The 21,087-nt window shown below is 50.6% G+C and overlaps 1 protein-coding gene across 3 annotated transcripts in view; it reads right to left on the reverse strand.

Annotated features, from left to right (window-relative positions):
* RAB11FIP4 (RAB11 family interacting protein 4) overlaps positions 1-21,087 on the reverse strand; it is a 116,862-nt gene that overhangs the window by 59,448 nt on the left and 36,327 nt on the right. The window contains exons 2-3 of one of the 3 annotated variants that reach the window (XM_059147641.1): positions 20,801-20,888; positions 19,396-19,484 (exon numbers count right to left, since the gene is read on the reverse strand). In XM_059147641.1, coding sequence (XP_059003624.1) covers positions 19,396-19,484; positions 20,801-20,888 — 177 coding nt within the window. Of the gene's footprint in view, positions 1-9,473; positions 9,581-9,670; positions 9,776-19,395; positions 19,485-20,800; positions 20,889-21,087 lie in introns of those variants that run through there. The other 2 variants (XM_059147644.1, XM_059147643.1) reach the window with 2 other exon arrangements.

The following is a 21,087-nucleotide window of genomic DNA, read 5'->3' on the forward strand; positions in this document are numbered from 1 at the left end:
GGACTAGTACATGCCAGACACTGGGGTCAGAGGTGAGTAAGATGTAGCTCCTGGCCTCCTGAAGCTCAGAATCTAGTGATAAAGAAAATAATAACTCACAGGGAAGTATTTTAGTCTCATTTTGCAATCGGGGATATTGGCCCAGAGAGGTTAAGTGATTTGCCCAGGATGATAAGGCCCATTCATCTCAGAGGGAGAGCTCCACTTCTAGGGCCCCTGAACGGGTGGAGGGTACTACTGCTGGTATGTGGCTGAGAGGAAAAGGGACCTGGAGGACCGTAGGACTGGAGAAGTGACACCGAGGAAGGATGCAGGAGATATCAGAGGTGGCAGATAGGAAACAGGAAGTTAACAAAGAGGCTGTTGCAACTGTCAGACAATCATGTTGGAAGACAGGATTAGAACTGTTATGTTTAGCTTCACAGGTTGTACACTGCACAACTCCCAGATTGCCATTCTCATGGACCATGGTGAGAACAGTTCCCCTCAAAATTGTGTAGCACAATAACCCGAGCTAGTAGATAGAGGGACCAAACTCACACATGCCTACATATGTGGTCACAAGCTTTTTGGTCCCTGTGTAATAGTTGCCAACCAAACCCTACACTGTTATCACATAGCCACATGCTTGTTCCTCCGGGTGGGGGGGAGGTGGAGAAGTGGCAGCTACTCCACGATGATGTTTCACACCACACCCTGGGCTACCCACAGAGCCAGTCAGTTCCACATTTCTATAACAGAGATGTTGGTGCACGAAGGGTTCCAAGAGCAAAGAAGTTTGGCAAACTGCCTGCATCTCCTGCTGGGGGTCATAGAGGCACACAGGAACATTTTAAAGGCTTCCAGAAGTCCTGCAGCCAAGAAGCTGGTTCATCTTCCTGGAAGCACTTCCCAGACTCCCTTGCAGCACATCCCCTTTCTGAGGAACACCTTGGAACGCCCCCAGGCACAGCCCCACATGGGGAGACTCTGTGACACCTGCCTCCTGCACCCACCACCCCACACCCAGTTCAGAGGCCACGCTCAGCCTCCAGAAGCTGAGTTTTATTCTTTTGGATAAAAGTTATGCAGGTGTTCCCGGTAAGTTGCCTCTGAAACCATGTAAACCCCTCAGGGCAAATGCGTCCTTCTGGTCCTTTCCCCCAGCCTGGGGGAAGGGCAGAGGGAAGAGACCCAAAAGAACTGAGAAGCCTCTGGAAAAGTGGACCAAGAACTTGCTCTCTGAGATCTGCCAGGTACAGATTAAAACCCTGTCTCTGGGGCGCCTGGGTGGCTCAGTTGGTTAAAGCCTCTGCCTTCGGCTCAGGTCATGATCCCGGGGTCCTGGGATGGAGTCCCTCATCTGCATCGGGCTCTCTGCTCACCAGGGAGCCTGCTTCCCTTCCTCTCTCTCTCTGCCTGCCTCTCTGCCTACTTGTGATCTCTGTCTGTCAAATAAATAAATAAAAATCTTAAAACAAACAAACAAACAAACAAAACCTTGTCTCTGGACACTGGTGGTCTGAGCCCCTGGGCAAGCAGCTTCACTGTTGCATGAACCTCAGCTTCCTCATCAGTAAAATGGGTGTAAGAGTACCTACCTGGCCGGGGTGGTCTAAGTGGGCAGATCAGGGTGGGAGTGGTGATTAGAGATGAGACGGGTCAAGTGCTTGTGCTTGGGTGACACTCCATCTGTCCCTCCCCTACCCAGCCCTTGCGCTGGGCTCCTTCTGGGAGCCGGGTCCAACTGGATGGCCTCCTGGGCTGGACTGGAGATAGCAGAAGGCCGGGAGAATGGGGACGGAGAGACAAGAGTCAGGGGGATGGGGAGAGAAGGAGAGGGAGACTGGATACAAAGGGGCAGAGATAGAAACAGAGACAAAGGTAGACAGAGGGACAGTCGAAAGAGACACACATAGAGAGAAACAGAGGGAGCAGGGAGGGTCCAGGCATAGAAACAGAAAAAGGTAAGGCAAGAGGGTCCAGGCAGCCGGTGGAGTGTGGTTTCCTGTGGGGAGGCCAGGCTCTGGAACAGGCAGACAGGGGCCTTGCCCTGCCCAACTCCCACCCCAGGGCTGCTGCCTTATGTTCCTTCTGATTCCAGGAAGGGCCTCATTTAGCCGGTCAACAAACACAATCAAGTAACTTAATCAGGCCCAGAACTGGGCAGGACAGAGCAATCAATGTGGCTGGTCCCTGCTCCTGGGGACAGTGTGGTCTAGACTTAGGAAAACCTGGGAACCAGCATGGTTCATTGTGGTGAACTGCTTGTCTCTACCATCCATCAGAGCAAAGTACTTGTTCATTAAATCTAGATCAGGTTTCTCTTCCTCCCCCAAGGTCTGTGAAACTCTGGCCTGTCCTTGCCTGAGCTCTTGTGCAGTCCCTTCTTAACAGCCCTCCCTAGCACAGTTGGCCTCAGGCTGAATCCTTCCTGGATCTACTCTAGCCTCAGGGTCACACAGCCTCATACCTGGTTCTTTCTGGCTTGGTTTACTCCCCTTCCTATAAGAAAACCCCTTCTCCCCCACCCTTAAGATGTTTGCAGATTTCTCCCTAGTGTTGGGGGGGGGGCCTCCTTCTGTTTCAATAGTTCCTTCCCCCTCCTTAGAATGATTGTTTCAATCATTCTCCTTGGTTTTTTTTTTTTTAAGGAGTAAGTTGTTTCTTACTTTTTTTTTTTTTTTTAAGAGAAAGAGAGGGTACTGGCAGGGGTGAGGGACAGAGGGAGAGAGAGAATCTTAAACCATCTTCAGGCCCAGGGCAAGCCACATGTGGGGCTGGATCTCATGACCCTGAGGTCCTGACCTGACCAGAAATGGGGTTGGAAAACTTAATCAACAGAGCCAAAATGCCCCCCACCATGACACCTTTTTTTTTTCTTTTTTAAGAGTAGAAATTTAGGGCCACCTGAGTGGCTCAGTGGGCTAAAGCCTCTGCCTTTGGCTCAAGTCATGATCCCAGGGTCCTGGGATCAAGCCCCACATCGGGCTCTCTGCTCAGCGGGGATCCTGCTTCCCTTCCTCTCTCTCTGCCTGCCTCTGCCTACTTGTGATCTGTCAAATAAATAAATAAAAATATTTTTTAAAAAAAGGGATAGAAGTTTATGGAATACATTGTGAAGGAGCAATGGGGCAGGACAGAAAAGGCACTCCTTACTAAATCTGAATTTTTTTTGATGCCTATAAAATCATTTATGAGACATTCCAATCAAACTAATCAAATAAAAATAAACCATACAGAAAAAGGAGGTAAGTCATTAAACTGGAAGTTACTGATTCACCATCAGCTCTAAACTTTCTAACAATCAAGACAAAAAAGGGAAAGCCAGGGATCATATTACAACTCTTATCATATGATGAAATCAGAAAAAATAATTTCATCAGACTTTTTTCTGGTGCAAAATCCTAAAAAGAAGGCTTTGGATTAAAGGTACAAGGAGATGGTGAATCGGGGAAGCTTCCTAACCCAACTGGAGCGAAGTTGAAGCGATCTCCTGCCTAGGGTGGCCTTACACTGAGCAAGGGAGTAAAAACAAACTGTAAGGGAATAAAAAACAAATGTCCGTGAAGAGGTATTTCCAAGGAGGTAAGATGCAACAGTGCTTTCTGACCGGAGGGAACATCTAAAGGAACTGGGATTGGTATGTCCTCAGGATGCCTTTCTCCCATATCACCGAGCTGAGCCCGGAGATCACTGTTCCCAAGGGGAGGGATGGTCACCTGCTGGGCATCAGGTGATGTTTGCCGCCGCAGATAAAGGTCCTTAACAGGCCTGGCCTGGGTGTCAGTCCTCCCGCCCATCTCCAGGGATCCTTTCAGCCTGGATTATAAATTCCCTTGAGAAGAATACTCATTCACAGCCCCAGAAGAAGACCAGACCGAGTCTGGTAAAAGAAGCTGCTATGAAACGGGTTCTGGATGTAAAGTCACAGAATTGAGAAGATGCTTAACGTCCCAGGCCCTATAGTCAAAGGGGCCCCCTCTGGCCAACTAGATACAGAGAGTGTGTATAAAGCAGGAGCTTGTTCAGTGCTCCTCCTACCCATCCATCCTGTGCTGATCATCCAAGGGGCCTGGGGAGAACTGTCAACTAGGCTGAGACTCCCAATGCATCCACAGAGCCCACAGAGCCTTTCCATCTCAAGAATCACACTTGATGATGGGTCTTATTAATTTCAGTCATTTTTTTTGTCCTGGTCAGGAAACGGAGTATAGCAATGATAAGGATGGGAATGGCGATTTCTCTCTCCTATACTGTGTTTAAGCATTTACCCTTGGGCTCAGCAGGGATGCTTTTAATGGCAGCAGGCCCTCCCTGCCTAGGCACAAGGATCTGACACAGGGTGGGCCCAATTCTTGGGGATGCCCCAAGGGGCTGAATTGGCTAGTTGTGTAGAAGCCTGGTTATGGGATGCAGGTGTGAAGGATGCCTGGACATTGACATTGCTTGTCTGCGACTCTCAGCAATCCTGGGGTGAAAGGTATTCAATCTATGATGCATGACTCATAATCTATGCACTGTGAATTGAGAGACTCTAGCATTTTCTAGACACTGAACTATTATTCTCCAAGGATTCTCATTTCTCATTTTAACAATAAGCCTATGAAGAAGACACCAGTTACTAGTGGTAGAGGTGGAAATGACAGGGTCAGGATTCAAATCCAGGACTTCAGACCCCAAAGCCCATGTTCTCCCCAAGTTTATTATTTTATTTATTTATTTTTTTTTAAGATTTTATTTATTTGACAGAGAGAGATCACAAGTAGAGAGAGAGAGAGGAGGAAGCAGGCTCCCTGCCTAGCAGAGAGCCCGATGCGGGACTCGATCCCAGGACCCTGAGATCATGACCTGAGCTGAAGGCTCAGAGGCTTAACCCACTGAGTCACCCAGGCAGCCCTCTCCCCAAGTTTAAATTAATGTTGGCCTCCAGGGCTGGTCGGATATGCCGCGACCTGCCTGTTCCCCAAACCAGAGCTCAGAGAACACTCCACAATGCCTCCTTAATCCCAGCCAGGTCAGCTGTCCTTCCCGGGCTGGGGACCTCTGGCAGACTCAGCATTCCCAAGGCATCTACCTTAAGGAGAAGATGCAGAGAGAAAACAGAACCGTGACAGAAACCAAACGACAGCACAGTTCCTGGCAAAGACTCCTGTCTTGTCTGTCACCATAGCAGAAATGCAGAGACAGAAAGCCAGGGGGGCCTCAGCGCCTGCAGAGGTGACAAGTTGACAGTGCTGGCTAGCAAGAAGGGCTGCTGGTGGAGGGTGCAGGGAAGGGAGGGTAGACAATGCAGGGACCCGCAGGCTCTTTCTTCCTATTTCTGGGGCATTTAAGGGGAAGGCTGGGGGGTAAGGGGAGAAGGACCCAAGAGTTACCAAAGGTACCGCTGGTGTGATCCCTGACCAGCAGTGTCACCAACATCCTGGTTGCTGGTAGGAAATGCAGAATCAGGTCAAGCCCAGACCTCCTGAGTTAGAGGCTGCATTTTGTGAAGCCCCCAAGTGATTCCTACTAGCAGTAGAGACAGCAACTGGTCGCCTCCCTTTCAACTCCCGTCGAAGCCCCAGTGAAGACACATCCTGGGGTGAGGGGGGGTGGGGGGAGGAGGGGAGCACAGACAAGACACACACAGACAATGAAGGCTGTGGCAAACAGTGGTGCACGCTCTGAAGGAAATGAACGGGATATTAGGACAGTGATGGGGACAGGGGTATGGAGGGACCTCCCTGAGATGACCAGTCAGGGAAGGCTTCCCTGAGGAGGTGATGTTTTTGCTGCAACTTACAGGATGGGAGGGTAGCTGTACCAAGACTTGAGGGTCGAAGATCCTGGGTAGAAGGAACAGCAAGACAAAGGTAGAAAGAGTCGGGCTTAGGGTGTTTGAGGACAAAAAACAGCCAGCGTGGCTGGAACAGCAAGGATCAAGGGAAGTGTGGGAGGGACGAAGCGAAAGATCTGGGCAGCGGTGACAGCTGTTGGCCACAGGGAATGTCAGGATTTGGGATTTTATGCTAAGATGACAGGTGGTGAGAAATTAACCAGTCCTTGGACGGAGCAGCCAGGTGGACGGCGGTGCCATTTCCCGCTGGGGGAGCCTTTCCGAGGGCTGACAGGAGAGGACGGGGAAGACAAAGCGTTCAGCGTCAGACGCGGCCACATCCAGGAGTCTGGATCCAAAGGCCAACTCGATGGGGAGACACTGTCAGAAGCCCATGGGAAACAGCGCACTTAGAGCTCCAGGACCTGATGTGGATGTAGACAAGCTAGGGCAGAGGAGCGAGGACTCAGACCTGAGGCCCACCCCCACCTCTGTGGAGCCACGGGGACGTGAAACCAGCCAGAGTCAGTGAGGAGGAGCAGCCTGAAGGGGAGGAGGGAAACCAGTGGAATGGAGGGAAGGATAGGTCTTGAGAAGTGGGGAGGTCAGCCGTGCCACGTTGGCTGGCTGAGACTTCCCTGACTGTTGGATTTGGCCAGACAGAAGTCCCTGGTGACCCTGAAAGGAAGAGCCAAGACAGGGCTGGGAGGGACAGGAGAAAAAGCGAGATGAGAAAGTGGGTTCACAGAGGGCCTTTGAGGGAAGGAACATAGAGTCAGGTGGGGCTCTGCCCCCCCGCTTCGCCCTCCGTGGGCATTATTTATTACATCAGCTGCATGCGAGTGGAAATAATCTGGGAGGGGGCGCAGCCCTTGCGCTGCAGGCATGGGGGCTTGTCCTGGAGCGGGCGAGAGGTCCTGGGACCCAGGGCTCAGGCACAGATGTGGCCTTTGTCAGAGCAGGGTCATGTCATCTGCCATCCCAAGAGGGCACCGTGTGTGGGTGCAGCTGGAGGCAAGTGGTGGCTTTGGGAGAGAGAAGGGAAGGAAAGGAAATTCTCTGTGTCACCTGTGTTCTCAAGGATCCCTCCTCAGAATGCCGAGCCATACTGAGAAAACTACCACCCCGGCAGGTGCCTGGGTGGCTCAGTCAGTTAAGTATCTGCCCTTGGCCCAGAGCATGCTCTCAGGGTTCTAGGATGGAGTCCCGTGTCAGGCTCCCTGCTCAGTGGGGTGTTTGCTTCTCCCTCTCCTTCTGCTCATCCCCTACTTGTGCTTGTTCTCTCTCCCTCTCTCAAATGGATAAGTAAAATCTTCAAAAAAAAAAAAAAAAAGAAGAAGAAGAAGAAGAAGAAGAAGAAGAAGAAGAAGAAGAAGAAAGAAAGAAAGAAAGAAAACCTCCCACTTACTGGGGGCCCTGTTCTCTTCAGGACCCTTTAGAAACATCATTTCAAGTCATTCTCACCATACCCCGAAGTGAGGCATCCCTTCCCGGAGGTTACACAGATGGAAATGAAGAAGGCTCAGAGAAGTGAAGCGACTTGCCCAGTGACACACAGAGAAAGTGGGAATGTGGAGTTCGCATTCAGCCCGACTGACTCAAACCTCAGCTTTTCCCGGGGTTCAGAGAATCCTCAGTGACAATTAACAGTGCCTGGAGGATCTGGCCCAAAGGGGTCCTTGCAAGTTAGGGCAGCCCCCAGACAAAGGGGGGCTTGAACCAAGCTTCCTTGACGCCAGCCGTGAGAAGAGGCAAAATCACATTATCCCGCAAAGCCCCTCCCTGGCCTCAAATTTCCCTGCTTCTCTCTGTCCTCAGCCAAGACCAGTTTTATTATTAAAGTGGACATTGCTTATATTTTATTATAGTAAAGTAGCAATAAGGGACACCTGGGTGGCTCGTTAAAGCATCTGCCTTCATCCCAGGTCATTATCCCAGGATCCTGGGATCCAGCCCCAAGACAGCAGGGAGCCTGCTTCCCCCTCCCCCTACTCCTCCAGCCCCCTGTTACCCCCCTCCCCCACTTCCTCATTTGCTCTCTCTCTCTCAAATAAGTAAATAAAATCTTTACAAAGAATAAAACAACAGTCATAGTAATATCCTACGTAAAGTGGCCACATGGCAGAGGAAAGTGGACATGAAGGAGCCTGTTAGAGGAGCAGGACTCAAACAAGCAACCTGCAAAGTAAAACTATTTCAGAAGTCTTCCCTCTTATCCTGGAAGTGTATGTGATGATGTACGGATCCTGATCCGGAGTTTGACAAGGTTTTCCCCGAAGATGCCCCCCGGGGCCTGGAGCATGGCTGAGGAGCCTTGGGAAATGCCATGCACAGTGTCCTAGGGGCTCACACCTCTTTCCCACATTGGCTCACAGAATCCCCCGAAGGACCCAGGAGTTTCTCTCATCAGCCCCATTTTATAATTTTCTCTTAAGCCTGGCTCTCTGGGAGAAAACAATGCCCACTCTGAGGGCCTCATCTCACCGTGGGGGAAAGCAGCCCAGAGAGGATGGAGATGTGGCCGGCAGCACCAGCAGGGACCCCTGTCTCCTCACGCTGCACCCAGGGCCCAGGTTCATGGTGTACTGTGGAGACGACCATGAGGCCCACAGCTCACCTCCACAGCACCCAGGCCTGCTACCGTCTCCTGATTCTGGGGTCGGATGCCAAGGGGCGGACGCTCTGCCCTGCAGACAAACACTTGTGCCCCCATAGTGCCCCCCGATCTTCTCTACACCCCACTGGCTGGCTGCTTTACAGCTGGCAATACTGAGGCCGGTTGAGAGGGCACCAAGGATAGACACCTTAAATGCATATGGAGCGGACACCCAGTAGAACTCCCCTCCCTTCACCCCGTTTTAATTAAGATTTAAATCGCACTGCCCCACAGGGCTCGATAACCAATATGGGCAAATGCAAATTGAGTGCATTCTCTGGGACAACCGGCTTGACTTCATCAAAAATGTCAAATGTCCAAGATCCAAAAAAAGGGGGGGGGCTATTTACGGCCATACCACCCTGAACGTGCCTGATCTCATCTGATCTCGGAAGCTACATGGGTCAGGCCCAGTGAGTACTTAGATGGGAAGAAAGGCTGGTAAACTATTCTAGATTAACAGAGACTGAAAAAAACAGAACAGCCATATGTAATGCATGATCCTGGATTACACACGAGATCAAAAAAGAAAAGCTACAAAAATATCAGGACAATTAGAATATGAAATTTATATTAGATAACATATGACATCCATGTGAAATTTCCCACAGGGGAGGAAACCAGCACTGTGGTTATGTCAAGGTCATTCTTGCTCTTCGGAACAGTCAAGTATTTAAGGATGAAATGTAACAATGTCTGCAACTAACTCTTTTTTTTTTTTTTAAGATTTTATTTATTTGGCAGAGAGAAAGAGGGAACACAAGCAGGGGGAGCGGCAAAAGAAGAAGCAGACTCCCCATTGAGCAGGGAGCCGGACACAGGACTCGATCCCAGGACTCTGAGATCGTGAAAGAAGAAGCAGGCTCCCCATTGAGCAGGGAGCCGGACACAGGACTCGATCCTAGGACTCTGAGATCGTGACCTGCGCTGAAGGCAGAGGCTTAACCAAATGCACCACCCAAGCACTTTTGCAGCTAACTTTGAAACAGTCCAGCAATACATGAATAAAGTACATACAGTTACCCAGGAGCCGGGAGTGCAAATGTTCACAACATGGTAACAACTGGCGAAATCTAGGGAGCTGGAGAGATCAGCATTCAGTGGCACGACTCTTAACTTCTTTCCTGAAGTTGAAAACTTTTCGAGATAAAAAGTTGGAGGAAAAGCAAATTTGCTAGGTCTTTGTTAAAGGAATCTAGTCTCTGTTCTTGTACCTTCTGCAGCAGGAGTCTGAGCTCGCAGTTTTCTCCGCAGGGCAGCCGATGAGGAAGTCTCTACTGAGATTCCTAGTTAGCCTCTGGCACATGGTAGGCTCTGGCACATGGTAGACCACCCCACCCCCCACCCCCAGCCCCGCTGACCCAGAAGGCCCTGCGGGCCCTTGCAGGCAGGGCGTCTCTCTGGAAAAACAAAGTCATGCCTCACTGGACTTCAAGAATGCTCCCTCCCCATGCCTGAGCCCCCAGGCAGCCTGATTCTGGGGAGGACAGACAGACGCCTCAGAGCAGGGCCCCGCAATCCCAAACCAGTTTCCCCAGAGGTGGCCACCTGGGAAAGGGCGGCAGGCATTTGTTGAGCTCACGTGCTGCCCCACTGTCCGCTGTCACAGTCGAAACACTCTTCCCCCCAACTCCACCTCCACACTCTGTCCTTGGGGAGGGATGTGTGGGTGTGAGCAGACCTGGAGCCCGGACGTTACAGGATCCAGGATCCGGGTTCCCGGAATTGCATGAGGAGCTTTTGAAAAGGCAACACCCTTGAGGTTCTGTGTTGACCGGTCTGAGGGGCACCTTGGGCATCCAGAATCGTAAAAACTTCCAGGAAATTATAATTTGCAGGAAAGTTTGAGATCTCCTAGTTTGGACACTCGGTCTTCAAATTTGGGCGTGCATTAGAATTACTAGGGGAGCTTGTAAACATAGATGAGTGGAGCCCTCCCCGGGCTGATTAAATCAGGACCTCTGGCAGGTGGGTTGGCATCAGGATCTTTGGACAGCCCCCTCCATGAATCCAGGGTGCAGCCAGGGTTGAGAACCACCGACTTAGACTTGGCTGCTTCTGAGAACTAACGTGTGTGTGTGTGTGTGTGTGTGTGTGTGTGTGTCTTCCCATAGTTACCTGTGTCAAAAACCCACTTAACTCATTAATGAGGGAGCAGCAGGCTGGGACAGCTGCTTCAAAGGAGAACGGGAGAGATCCACAGGTGTCAATGACAGAAATAATGCTGAAACTGAGTCACAAAGTCCAATGCAAAACTGGTTCATCTCCTCCAGGGTAATAATCCAACCAAGCCCTCTCGAGAGGGGAAGGAAGCGGCCTCTCTCCCGTGTTTGCTCAGGTGCCGTGAGTCTAGGTTCTAAAGGGAAGTGGGAACTTGAGCAGCAAGGCGGGGTGAGGCAGGAGGTGGAACCCAGGAGTGTCCTGGGAAGCCAGTGCTCTGGGCGGGCGCAGGCCAGCCTTCCTAGGGCAGGGATGGCTGGAGGCAGAAGGCCGGGTACAGACCAGGGTGAGGGAACAAACAAAAGGGCCTTCAGCATCTCCTCAGCTTCTGTCCCAGCCACTTCTGCTCTAGCCAGAGTTCAGGTGTTTCCCCAAGATATGACTCAAGGATCTTTTATTTTTACAGAACCCATGGGCTTGGGATAAGCAAATTAGTCTTTCCTTTAAGAGGAGGGGGCTATTGGAACATAGGAAAAACACTGTGGCCATATTAAGCAGAAAGGATCAATCACATCGAGGGACATCTGGGTGGCTCAGTTGGTTAAGCAGCTGCCTTGGGCTCTGGTCATGATCCTGGAGTCACGGGATCGAGTCCTGCATCAGGCTCCCTGCCCAGCAAGGAGTCTGCTTGTCCCTCTGACTTCTCCCCTCTCATGTTCTCTCTCTCATTCTCTCTCAAATAAAAAAATAAAGTCTTTTTTTTTTTTAAATAAAGTCTTAAAAAAAAAAAATCACACCAACCCTCCCCCTCCCCCACCGAGCCATTGAACCCCCTTCCGCCCTCACCACATCAGCACGAGCACGACGGCACCACCCACACTCGCACCGGCACAGCTGAATCAGAGCGCTGTTTCTCAGAACAAATATTTTTAGAATTTAAAAGTGCCATTGTCACAAGAGGTTTTAGAAACATTTGCCTCAGGATGGATGAAGTTAAGCAAGGATACCCATGGACCTTTAGGGCTTAAGCTCCCCGGGGCCGGGTCTAGAGAGAAGCCCAGGGCAGATTTCTAACAGTTGTCCTGGCAAGACGGAGGCTTGGCAAAGCTCCTTCCGAGGATGAGCAGAAGGGCCAGCTTAGGCCGGGGCTTACAGTCTGGGGGCCCAGTAAACCCCCTTTGTTTTGCCACCAGGGGACCGCTGCAGCATCACCTTGCAAAGAGCTTCCGGTTCCTGTGAGGTGAGGTGGGCACCGGAGGGAGGGTAAGGGGTGGACGGGAAGCAAGGAGAGCTGGATCCCTACCTCACTCCAGACATCAGAGTTAATTCCATGGATCAAAATTTTAAATATAAAAACCAAATACTCGGGACGCCTGGGTGGCTCAGTCGGTTAAGCGGCTGCCTTCGGCTCACTCAGGTCATGATCCCAGAGGCCTGGGATCGAGTCCCACATCGGGCTCCTTGCTCGGCAAGGGAGCCTGCTTCTCCCTCTGCCTCTGCCGGCCACTCTGTCTGCCTGAGCTCGCTCGCTCTCTCTCCCTCTCTCTCTGACAAATAAATAAATAAAATCTTTAAAAAAAAAAAAAAAACTCTCTCTAAAGAAAACAAAAAGAAACCAAACCAAAACAAAAAAACAAATACATGAAGTAAAAATAAAATAGAATAGGGGCCCCTGGGTGGCTCAGTTGGTAAGACATCCAACTCTTGATTTCAGCTCAGGTCATGATCTCAGGGTCATGAGATCGAGCCCCAAATCAAGCTCCACGCGAAGCAGAGAGTCCGCTAGAGATTTTCTCTCTCCCTCTCCCCTGCCACCTCACACGTGTGTGCACACACACACTCTCTCTCTCAAATAAATAAATAAATAAAATAGATAAATATTTAAAATAGAATAGTTCCACGATCTTGGGTAGGAAAGCCTTTCTAAGCATCACACAAGAAGCCAAAGCTATAATGGAAAAGACGGATGAGTTAGCTAAAAAAGAAGTGCAAATCCGTTGCCATAAACAAAGTTAAAAACAAACGACAAGCTGAAATAATATTTGTAATGTTTATCCAAAAATGTAACATTTCTAGTTTTTACAAATCAATGAAAATGAATACATATATAGAAAGTACGGTGAAGAATGTGGGCAGGAAATTAATGAACAAAGAACTCCAATAAATGTAACCGAAGAAGTTCAACTGCATTTTATTTGTTTGTTTGTTTATTTAGCTATCATTTTTAAGTAATCTCCACACCCAATGTGGGGCTTGTACTCACAAACCTGAGATCAAAAGTCACATGCTATACCAACCGAGCCAGCCAGATTCCCCAAGTTCAAGTGTATTTTATTTTATTAAGATTTTATTTATTTATTTGACAGAGAGAGATCACAAGTAGGCAGAGAGGCAGGCAGAGAGAGAGAGAGGGAAGCAGGCTCTCTAATGAGCAGAGAGCCCGACGTGGGGCTTGATCCCAGGACCCTGAGATCATGACCCCAGCCGAAGGGAGAGGCTTAACCCACTGAGCCACCCAGGCAGCCCTCAAGTGTATTTTAATTCAACAGAGCAATCCTAATCTTTTTAGCCTCTCAAATTAGAAAGACTTGAGAAAACAGTTAACATCCTGTTTCAAGAGGGTAGTTGGACTCTGCCACAATCCTGATGGGAGGGTAAAGAAAACAACTCTTCTGGAAAGGAATTCGGCCGAAGTATTGGAAATTTTAAGATTAGTGCCCTTTTGATAAAATAGTTTCCACTCTGGGGCACCTGGGTGGCACAGTCTCTTAAGCGTCCGACTCTTGATCTCGGCTCAGGTCATGATCTTGGGGTCATGGAATCAAGCCCTGCACTGGGCTCCAGCAGCAGGAAGTCTGCCGGCAATTCTCTCTCTTTCTCCCTCTGCGCCTCCCCTGGCTCGTGGGCTCACGTGTGTGCCCCTCTCTCTCTCTCTCTCAAATAAATAAATAAATCTTAAAAAAAAAAAAAAAAGTTTCACTTACCAGATTTTATCCCAAAGGCTGGCAGACTTTTTCTGTAGAGGGCAGATAGTAAATATTTTAGGTTTTGTGGGCCATACAGTTCTGTGGCAGCCACTAAACTCTGTCACTGTACTGTGAAAGAACCCCAGACAAGAGGTGAGCAAATGGGGATGAATGTGTTCTAATAAAACTTTATTTACAAAAACAGCCCACTAGATTGGGCCCATAGGAACTGTCGTCTGCCAACCTCAGACTTACACTAAAGCAGTGTTTGCTCCTATGGGGAACTGTTTAGCTCTGTTTAGAATGATGATGACACTGCCTTTGTTAATCCCCCCAGTTAGGTTAATATATATATATATATATATATATATATATATATATATGTATATGCCCAACAATAAGGAACTGATAAATTTGGTTGTCTTCATGTGATGAAATCTTATGTAGCTATCTAAACTTATGCAGAAAAGTAACATAACTACTTTGTTAGATAGCATAAGATTGAGAAAGAGTATGTAAGTGAGCTATTAGAACTCATGAGGGGGTTTAGCAAGGTGGGCATGACAAGATCAACACCCAACATCGAAAGCTTCCTACACGCTAGCCGTAGCCATTGGGGATCTGTCATGGCACAGAGTCTACAGCAGTAACAACAGCAGTAGACTCTAAAATATAGTCACCTACGTAGAAAGGTGCAGAACCTATTTGAGAAGATTGTAATAGTTTTCTGAGGGGCACAAAAGAAAGCCAGACTAAACATAGATATACTGAAAGAGAGAATTCCATATTACAAAGAAGCCAATTCCCTTCAGTCGATGAACACATTTCAAACAAATTCTCTAGCAGGGTTTTTAACAGATTTTGACAAAAAAGAGTGTTCTGGGCATGCCTGGGTGACTCAGCTGGTTAAGCGTCTGCCTTCGGCTCAGGTCATGATCCCAGGGTCCTGGGATCGAGTCCCATGTTGGGCTCCCTCCTCGACGGGAAGCCTCCTTCTCCCTCTCCCTATGCCTGCTTCTCTGCCTGCTTGTGATCTCCCTCTCTCTGACAAATAAATAATTAAAATCTTTTTTTAAAAGAAAAAAAGGGGGCACCCGGGTGGCTCAGTTGTTGAGCCTCTACCTTCAGCTCAGGTCATGATCCCAGGGTCCTATGATCGAGCCCCACATCGAGCTCCCTAGCCTGCAGGAGGCCTGCTTCTCCTTCTCCCACTCCCCCTGCTTGTGTTCCCTCTCTCACTGTGTTTCTCTCTGTCAAGTAAATGAATAAATAAAATCTTTAAATAAATAAATAAAACAAAAAAGGTATTCTGGAAGAGAAAATGTGTAAGCATAACAAAAATCGTTTTTAAGTGAAGAAGGTTGAAGTAGATTGTCTCTAGCAGATATCAAACTATGAAGCAATGAATGGTAGCTGAGACTGGTTTTGGCTCGGAAATAAACAGACAGACAGACTGATGGAACAGACCAGAGTCCAGAAAGAAACCATGTTGATAAGGAAATTTAGCATATGAGAAGAGGGTGAAATCCCAAGTGAGTGGGGAAAGTGGGATTATCTGACAGGAGGGGCTTAAACCACTGGCAACATTTGGAAAATAATACCAGATGAATACATCCTCAGCAAAACCAAAAATATGCCACAGGGGACCAAAGAGCTAAGAATAACATCTTTTGTCTAAAAGTACTGGGGGGAAAAATAAACCATATAGGGGGATATGTTTATAGCCTTGAGAGAGAGAAGCATCAAATGAAAATAGCATGAAAGGATGGGTAATGATTACTTAAGAATTTTAAAATTCTATACCATAAAAGATGCCCAAAACAAGACTAAAATACAAGCAAAATACATAAAGATTAACATTCAGAATATATATAAATGTCTTATCAATCAATAAGGAAAAGACAAACCAACTAAAGGAAAATGGGCAAAGACTATGAACCGGTAACTCCCCAAAGGAGAAAGCTAAGGCTTGGTGATGGGCAGGCCCACCTGCTGTCGGGCGATACATCGGTATCACCTTTTTAGAAGAAAAATTTGGACACGTCTATTAAAAAAAAAAAAAAACCTGCATACCCTTTGATACAGCATTTTCAGATTTCTAATCCTGGAAATACTTAGAGAAACGCTCTGTGCACCATGAATAATGTTGTGTTCGATGTAGAGACAAGGTCAGTTCAAGCGAGCCCTGCCACCACAGGGTGAAAATGGTGTGGAGGCTGAGGTTAAGGCCCAAGGCCTCAAGGAAGCTCAGGGAAGGTCCTCCTCCAGGCTGGGGAGAGGGCAGACAGGCTGGGGCAGAGGGAACCAGGGGAGGCCTCCTAGAGGAGGTGTGAGTCTTAGCGATGAGTAGAAGTTAGCCCTGGGATAGGGCGTGGGAGGATATCCCAGGAGAAAGACAAAACTTGTGCAACGTCTGGGAGGCAAGACAGAACTTGGCCTTTTCATAAAATAAGGAACAGCTGGGTGTCACCAATCTCGGGGTGCTGAGAGATGAGGCTGGAGAAGCAGGTGCAAGCTGAGTTTTTCCCACTGGTGATGAGGGGTCACCGAAGGGAGAGACCAAGCAGCTCCTTAGGAAGATGCTGAGGCACTGGGCTAAGGGTCTGGAGAGGAGAAGGCTCCCCAGCCTTCTCCTATAGTGAGGAGAGCTGTAGGCAGCCGTGGGAGAAGGGCAAGGGGGTGAGTGGGCAGCAGGGGACTTGAGGCTAGCTGGCTGTGGGGGCATCAAGAGTGACTTCCTCGCTTGAGGAAGTCACTGGCTGGTGACATCATTCACTGACGTGGCAGTTTCATAAGAGGAGCGGGCAGCTTGACGCGCCCCATTCATTTTATGGGGTTCCCTATTAATCAGCCCACGAGGGAGAATGACCAAGGGCCCAGGCTCTCACAGCGTCTGTGGGCTCTGCTTTCATTTCACGGCCCTGTTGAGTGGGAGGTGCTCTCCACCTGCCTACACCCTCTCCCCATCCAGACCCCTACACCCTGAGGAGAGGAGGGGGAGCTCCTGCTGTCCCATCATTGTGTCCTCCCCACAGGCTTCCCAAACCACCCCGGCATTTATTTTTGTCTCTGGTAGCACTTTGGAAGCCTGAGTGATCCAGGTTCTGGTCGGTCTCAAGCTGACCCCTAGGGGACAGATGGGACACCGCAGGGTGCCGAAGACCCAGTCTTTAGGGTTAAGACCTGCCCAGGCTGGCCCTGTCAACTCCCCCAACCTGAGGAGCTGCGAGTGGTCAGCCCAATGGAGCCCAGAGCTGCACATTCCAGAAGGCTGAGCCAGGAAGGGGATTCACTGCCATCACAGAGGCCTGGGGTCCTGCAGGAGCCCATAGGCCCTGCCGGCTGGCTTTTGACCCGTCTTCCTCCCGACCCCCCTGCTCCCGCCAGCAACCATCACTAGGGAGCCCATTGTAAGGAAGAGAGACCAGGTCCACTGAGCTGCCTGGTTGGAATGCCCCAGAACAAGGCTGCCTAGTGCATCCGGCCCCCTCTCCAGGCTCCGGCCAGTGGAGCCACCTCAAAGTAACCTACATGGATGGCATGAAGCGCTTACCCCAGAGGGGCTGCAACAAAGGGATATGAAGACACATCTGCAGGCAAGGTCCTGAGTCAGAAAACAAGGGGAACCAGGCAGGGGTGCTGAGGTTCAACTGGCATGTTCTTCCTGCTTCCTCAAACCTCCAGATTTCGTATTCTGGAAAACAGCATTGTGCCAAAAGCAAAAGCAGCATCCTGGAGCCCAAGGCTTCTGGGTCTATTTTTACCGTTTCTTCCAGAAGCATGGACGGCCACACATGGGGGCCAAGAGAGCAGCCTGGTGCTACAGGAACAGGACCTGCTCTGGCAACACTGGGCGGGGGGGCTGGCCCGCTCTACTCTGCCCTCCAGCTCCTCCCGGGCAGCCCTCTTTTTTGACAGACTTATGAAATGCCGGTATCCAAGGGTAAAGTAGAATGAGCATGGCACTCTCGTTCTAACCACTACGACACAGCACGGGGAGGAAGGGAGGCCTCATGTATTAGCTGATTAGAAAATTAGTATTTTCTCACTGATTTCCACAGGTCCCCTAGAGAGGCATGGCCAGCCCCATTTTATAGCTAAGGAAACTGAGGCCCAGAGGAGTGCCAGAGGCAGCATGTCTGGTTTGCATACCTAGTCAGGGGCCCCAGTGGGGTATGGACCCAGCCCTGAGTGACCCCACGGCCTTCCTGCTCAGCAGTCCACAAGGGCCCACTTGAAAAACTGGGGATGCTCGGTATTTGTCCCACGCGGGAGGCCTTCTGCCCTGATCCTGGTCACCGTCCCATTAGTTGGGCCCAAATGCATATTCACCCCACATCCACTGGCCTGTCGAGGCAGGCGTGGGGTCTACCTCTCATCACTCGTCCTTGGGGGCCAGGCGCCTGGTCTCTGTGTGGGAGGTCCTGTCCCCATGACTTGGGACCTGGCTCTGGCCTCTGCTGCCCTTGAGCCTCGGCTTCTCCAACACTGATGAGGGAGCAGGAGGCTGGCTGAGGACAGAGCAAGAGCTGGCGCCTTGCACCCCCTCTCCACCTGCCCCCCTCCATATGTGTAGCATTCCTCAGGCACCCCTGACCGCCATAAAATGATAAATAGTTAACTTGCAGGGATCGCAATCCTGCAGAACAGGAATCTCCCTCGCTCTACAGATGTCCTAGAGACCTAAACAGGGAGGTTACCTTATCAATAGCACAAATTTCCAGAGACAAATAACTCTCAGCTCCTGAAGCCCTAATGTCTCCCTCCCCACCATAAATTGGACGAGGCTGAGGTAGAAGGGAATGCAAATGACAGCAGGATCATAGTACCCCACCAAGAATCTCCCAACTATCTTGATGTTAGTGCCTGACCTGAAGACGACATTGATCAAGCCATAAGGGCAAGGCCTCCCCCCGGCACCTTGTAGGCCCTTCTTAACATGTGAAAACTGTTGAAACCTCCCATCCCCTCACCTTCCCCCAACTGCAAGGTATATAACATGCCGACCCTCACAACCCGGGGCAGCAGCTCTTCCTGCCCACGGGTCCTGTCCCTGTGCTTTAATAAACCACCATTTTGCACCAAAGATGTCTCAAGAATTCTTTCTTGGTCATCGGCTCCGGACCTCAGCCCACCGAACCTCACCTAGGTTCTAGAACTTCATCAACACCATTTTGCTGCCCAACTCCCCAGCATTGTGGTCCTCTGTGAGGACTCCCACTGATCCAGTGCCAACCCTGACCCCACCACCCAGCCAAAGTGACCTCTGGGGTCCTGGACCTCCTTCCGCTGCAGAAAATACTTATGTTTGGAGGGTCCGGACAAGACACCAACGGGAGGCAGATAAAAGGTTTTTTGAGCTGACCTGGATGGGAAATCAAGATACTCCTCCTCCAGCTCCAAGGTGTCCTGCCCAGAAGGGTGCTTGGTGACTGTCAACACGATAACCCTAACCTGTGTCCATCTGTAGGATGTAGCCATGTGTGTTTGGAAAAAGAATTCAAAGTTTTATAGTAAAAAAAAAAAAAAAAAAAAAAAAAAAACCCATTAGGTGAGGATAAAGGAAAAAGAGCCCCGGAGACTGTGGTGTTTGTCCCACTCCTAGCACCGAGGACCCCTGGTCCCTACCCTCTTTGCTGTGGCTTCCCAAGGGGCTTCATTGCTCAGGTTCCGAAAGCTACTTCTTGACTTTGAACTTAAACAGTCTTCCAGACACAACAAAGTAGAGCAAAGGCAGGAAGATCAGAAAGGGCAAGGCGGGCCCTCCGGAGGCTCCTCCTCCCCTTTCCTCCCCTGGGCCTCCGCCCCCTTACCTGCTCCACACAGTCTGAGATCTCCGGTGTGCAGGGCAGCGACCCTGCGCTCTCCACCGACAACACATCCTTCAGCAGTTCCTCACACCCTGTGGACAGACAGACAGCGCAGGCTCAGGGCCTCAGCAGCTCTGCTTCTGGTTCCTGGGCCTTGGGTAAGAAGGGCTGTGGGGGAGGCACAGGGCCCAAACCTCCAAGAGACCAGCTGATCTTTCCAAGGCAGAGATGGAGCACTGGGCCATGGAGGAGCTGGGCCAGGACTCCATGGGGGGACCAGAGACAGGTCCCTCCCTCCAGGCATTCTCCCACGGGGACTAACCCCAACAGAGAATGCATGAAAGAGAGAGTCCCAAATGCAGAAGGCAGGTCAGGTGCAAAGAGAATCAAGGAGGCCTTCCTGGAGGAAGGGCTATAATAAGGCAATACTCCCTGCCTGGCTCACAGAGGCACCAAAGGCACACATTCCCCTGAGCCTGGGGCCCTCAATGGCCCTACCACCTCCAGGACATCTAGGAGAGGGTCATCCTCAGGATGGCACTACCTGACTCGGTTACACAGGTGGCATCCCTCCACTGTTTCTGAGCAAATGCCCCGGTATCTTTTCAGATAAAGGCAGTCAAACCTGCAAAGCGACTGGTGTAGAAACACACTGGTGTGGTTGGTGGTGGTCCTCCAGCCCGTTCTATTCGGAAGACCTTAAGGGGGCCATGTGCAGCCAGCCCCTCCCAACCTCTCAGCTCCCTTTGCATCACACCCCACTTTCAAGGACGTCATTCCTGCCTCCTTCCCACCCTCCAAGAACCCTAGCTTCCCCCACAGAGAATGGCTCATTCTGACAGGAAAACATGGCTTCCTTCCCAGGTGGCCGGAAAGCTCCGAAGAGGACACAGCCTACCTGGCTGGCGACCTCAGCCACTTTCTCCAGACAAGCAGTTTAGTGGTAAGAGTGGCCACGAGTGACCTCTGATGCCTGGGGTTCTCTCACAACTGCCTCTGAACTGGGGAAAAGAGAGGGATGGCATATTGCTCCTTCAAGGGGGAGAGCTGGGAGGGAGGAAGGGGGCGGGGAAGCGAGGGGAGGAAACAAAGGGAAAAGAAGAGAAGATGGGTGTCTGGCTCTGCCCACGGTTTGGTCATCCGGGAGGGAGGTGACCTGGAGGAGGGTGCAAGGAGGAAGGAAAGCAATCGGGAGCCTTTCTCCGTAGGACAGACGACGGGAAGGGTGGAAGTGACCGTCCCACTGGTTCAGAGACCCTCACACGGCCCCTGCATGGCTGCGGCTGCTGCAGGAGCCCCGGATCCTTCTCCTCAGCACCGCCGGGAGGAGCCCCAGCTGAAGCCCCAGTCAGGCCAGCCTTTGCAGGTGGACAGGAGCCTGAGAGACTCCCTCCCATGAAGCTCTCACCTTTCATGGCGAACACCCCTCGGCAAAAGTCCTTGAAGTTGATTCTCCCCAGGTCGTTGGGATCCAGGTATTTCACAAGTTTTTCCACCTGTGAGAGGGAAGGAGGGACAGGTGTGAGGTCCTCCCCGAGATGCTCACGGAGCTGGGGTGAGGCTGACTGGGGAGGCTGGTTGGGAGGGACACCAGAGGTCCTCTTCTAGGCCCCTACCCTGCATGCTGGGCTCAGTACCAAGCCCCAGACAGCGGCGGGCTCACTCGAGTCTGCTGAGGTCCACAGACAGCACGGG

Source organism: Mustela lutreola, chromosome 15, assembly GCF_030435805.1.
Source record: "Mustela lutreola isolate mMusLut2 chromosome 15, mMusLut2.pri, whole genome shotgun sequence".
Taxonomy (NCBI): Eukaryota; Metazoa; Chordata; class Mammalia; order Carnivora; family Mustelidae; genus Mustela; species Mustela lutreola.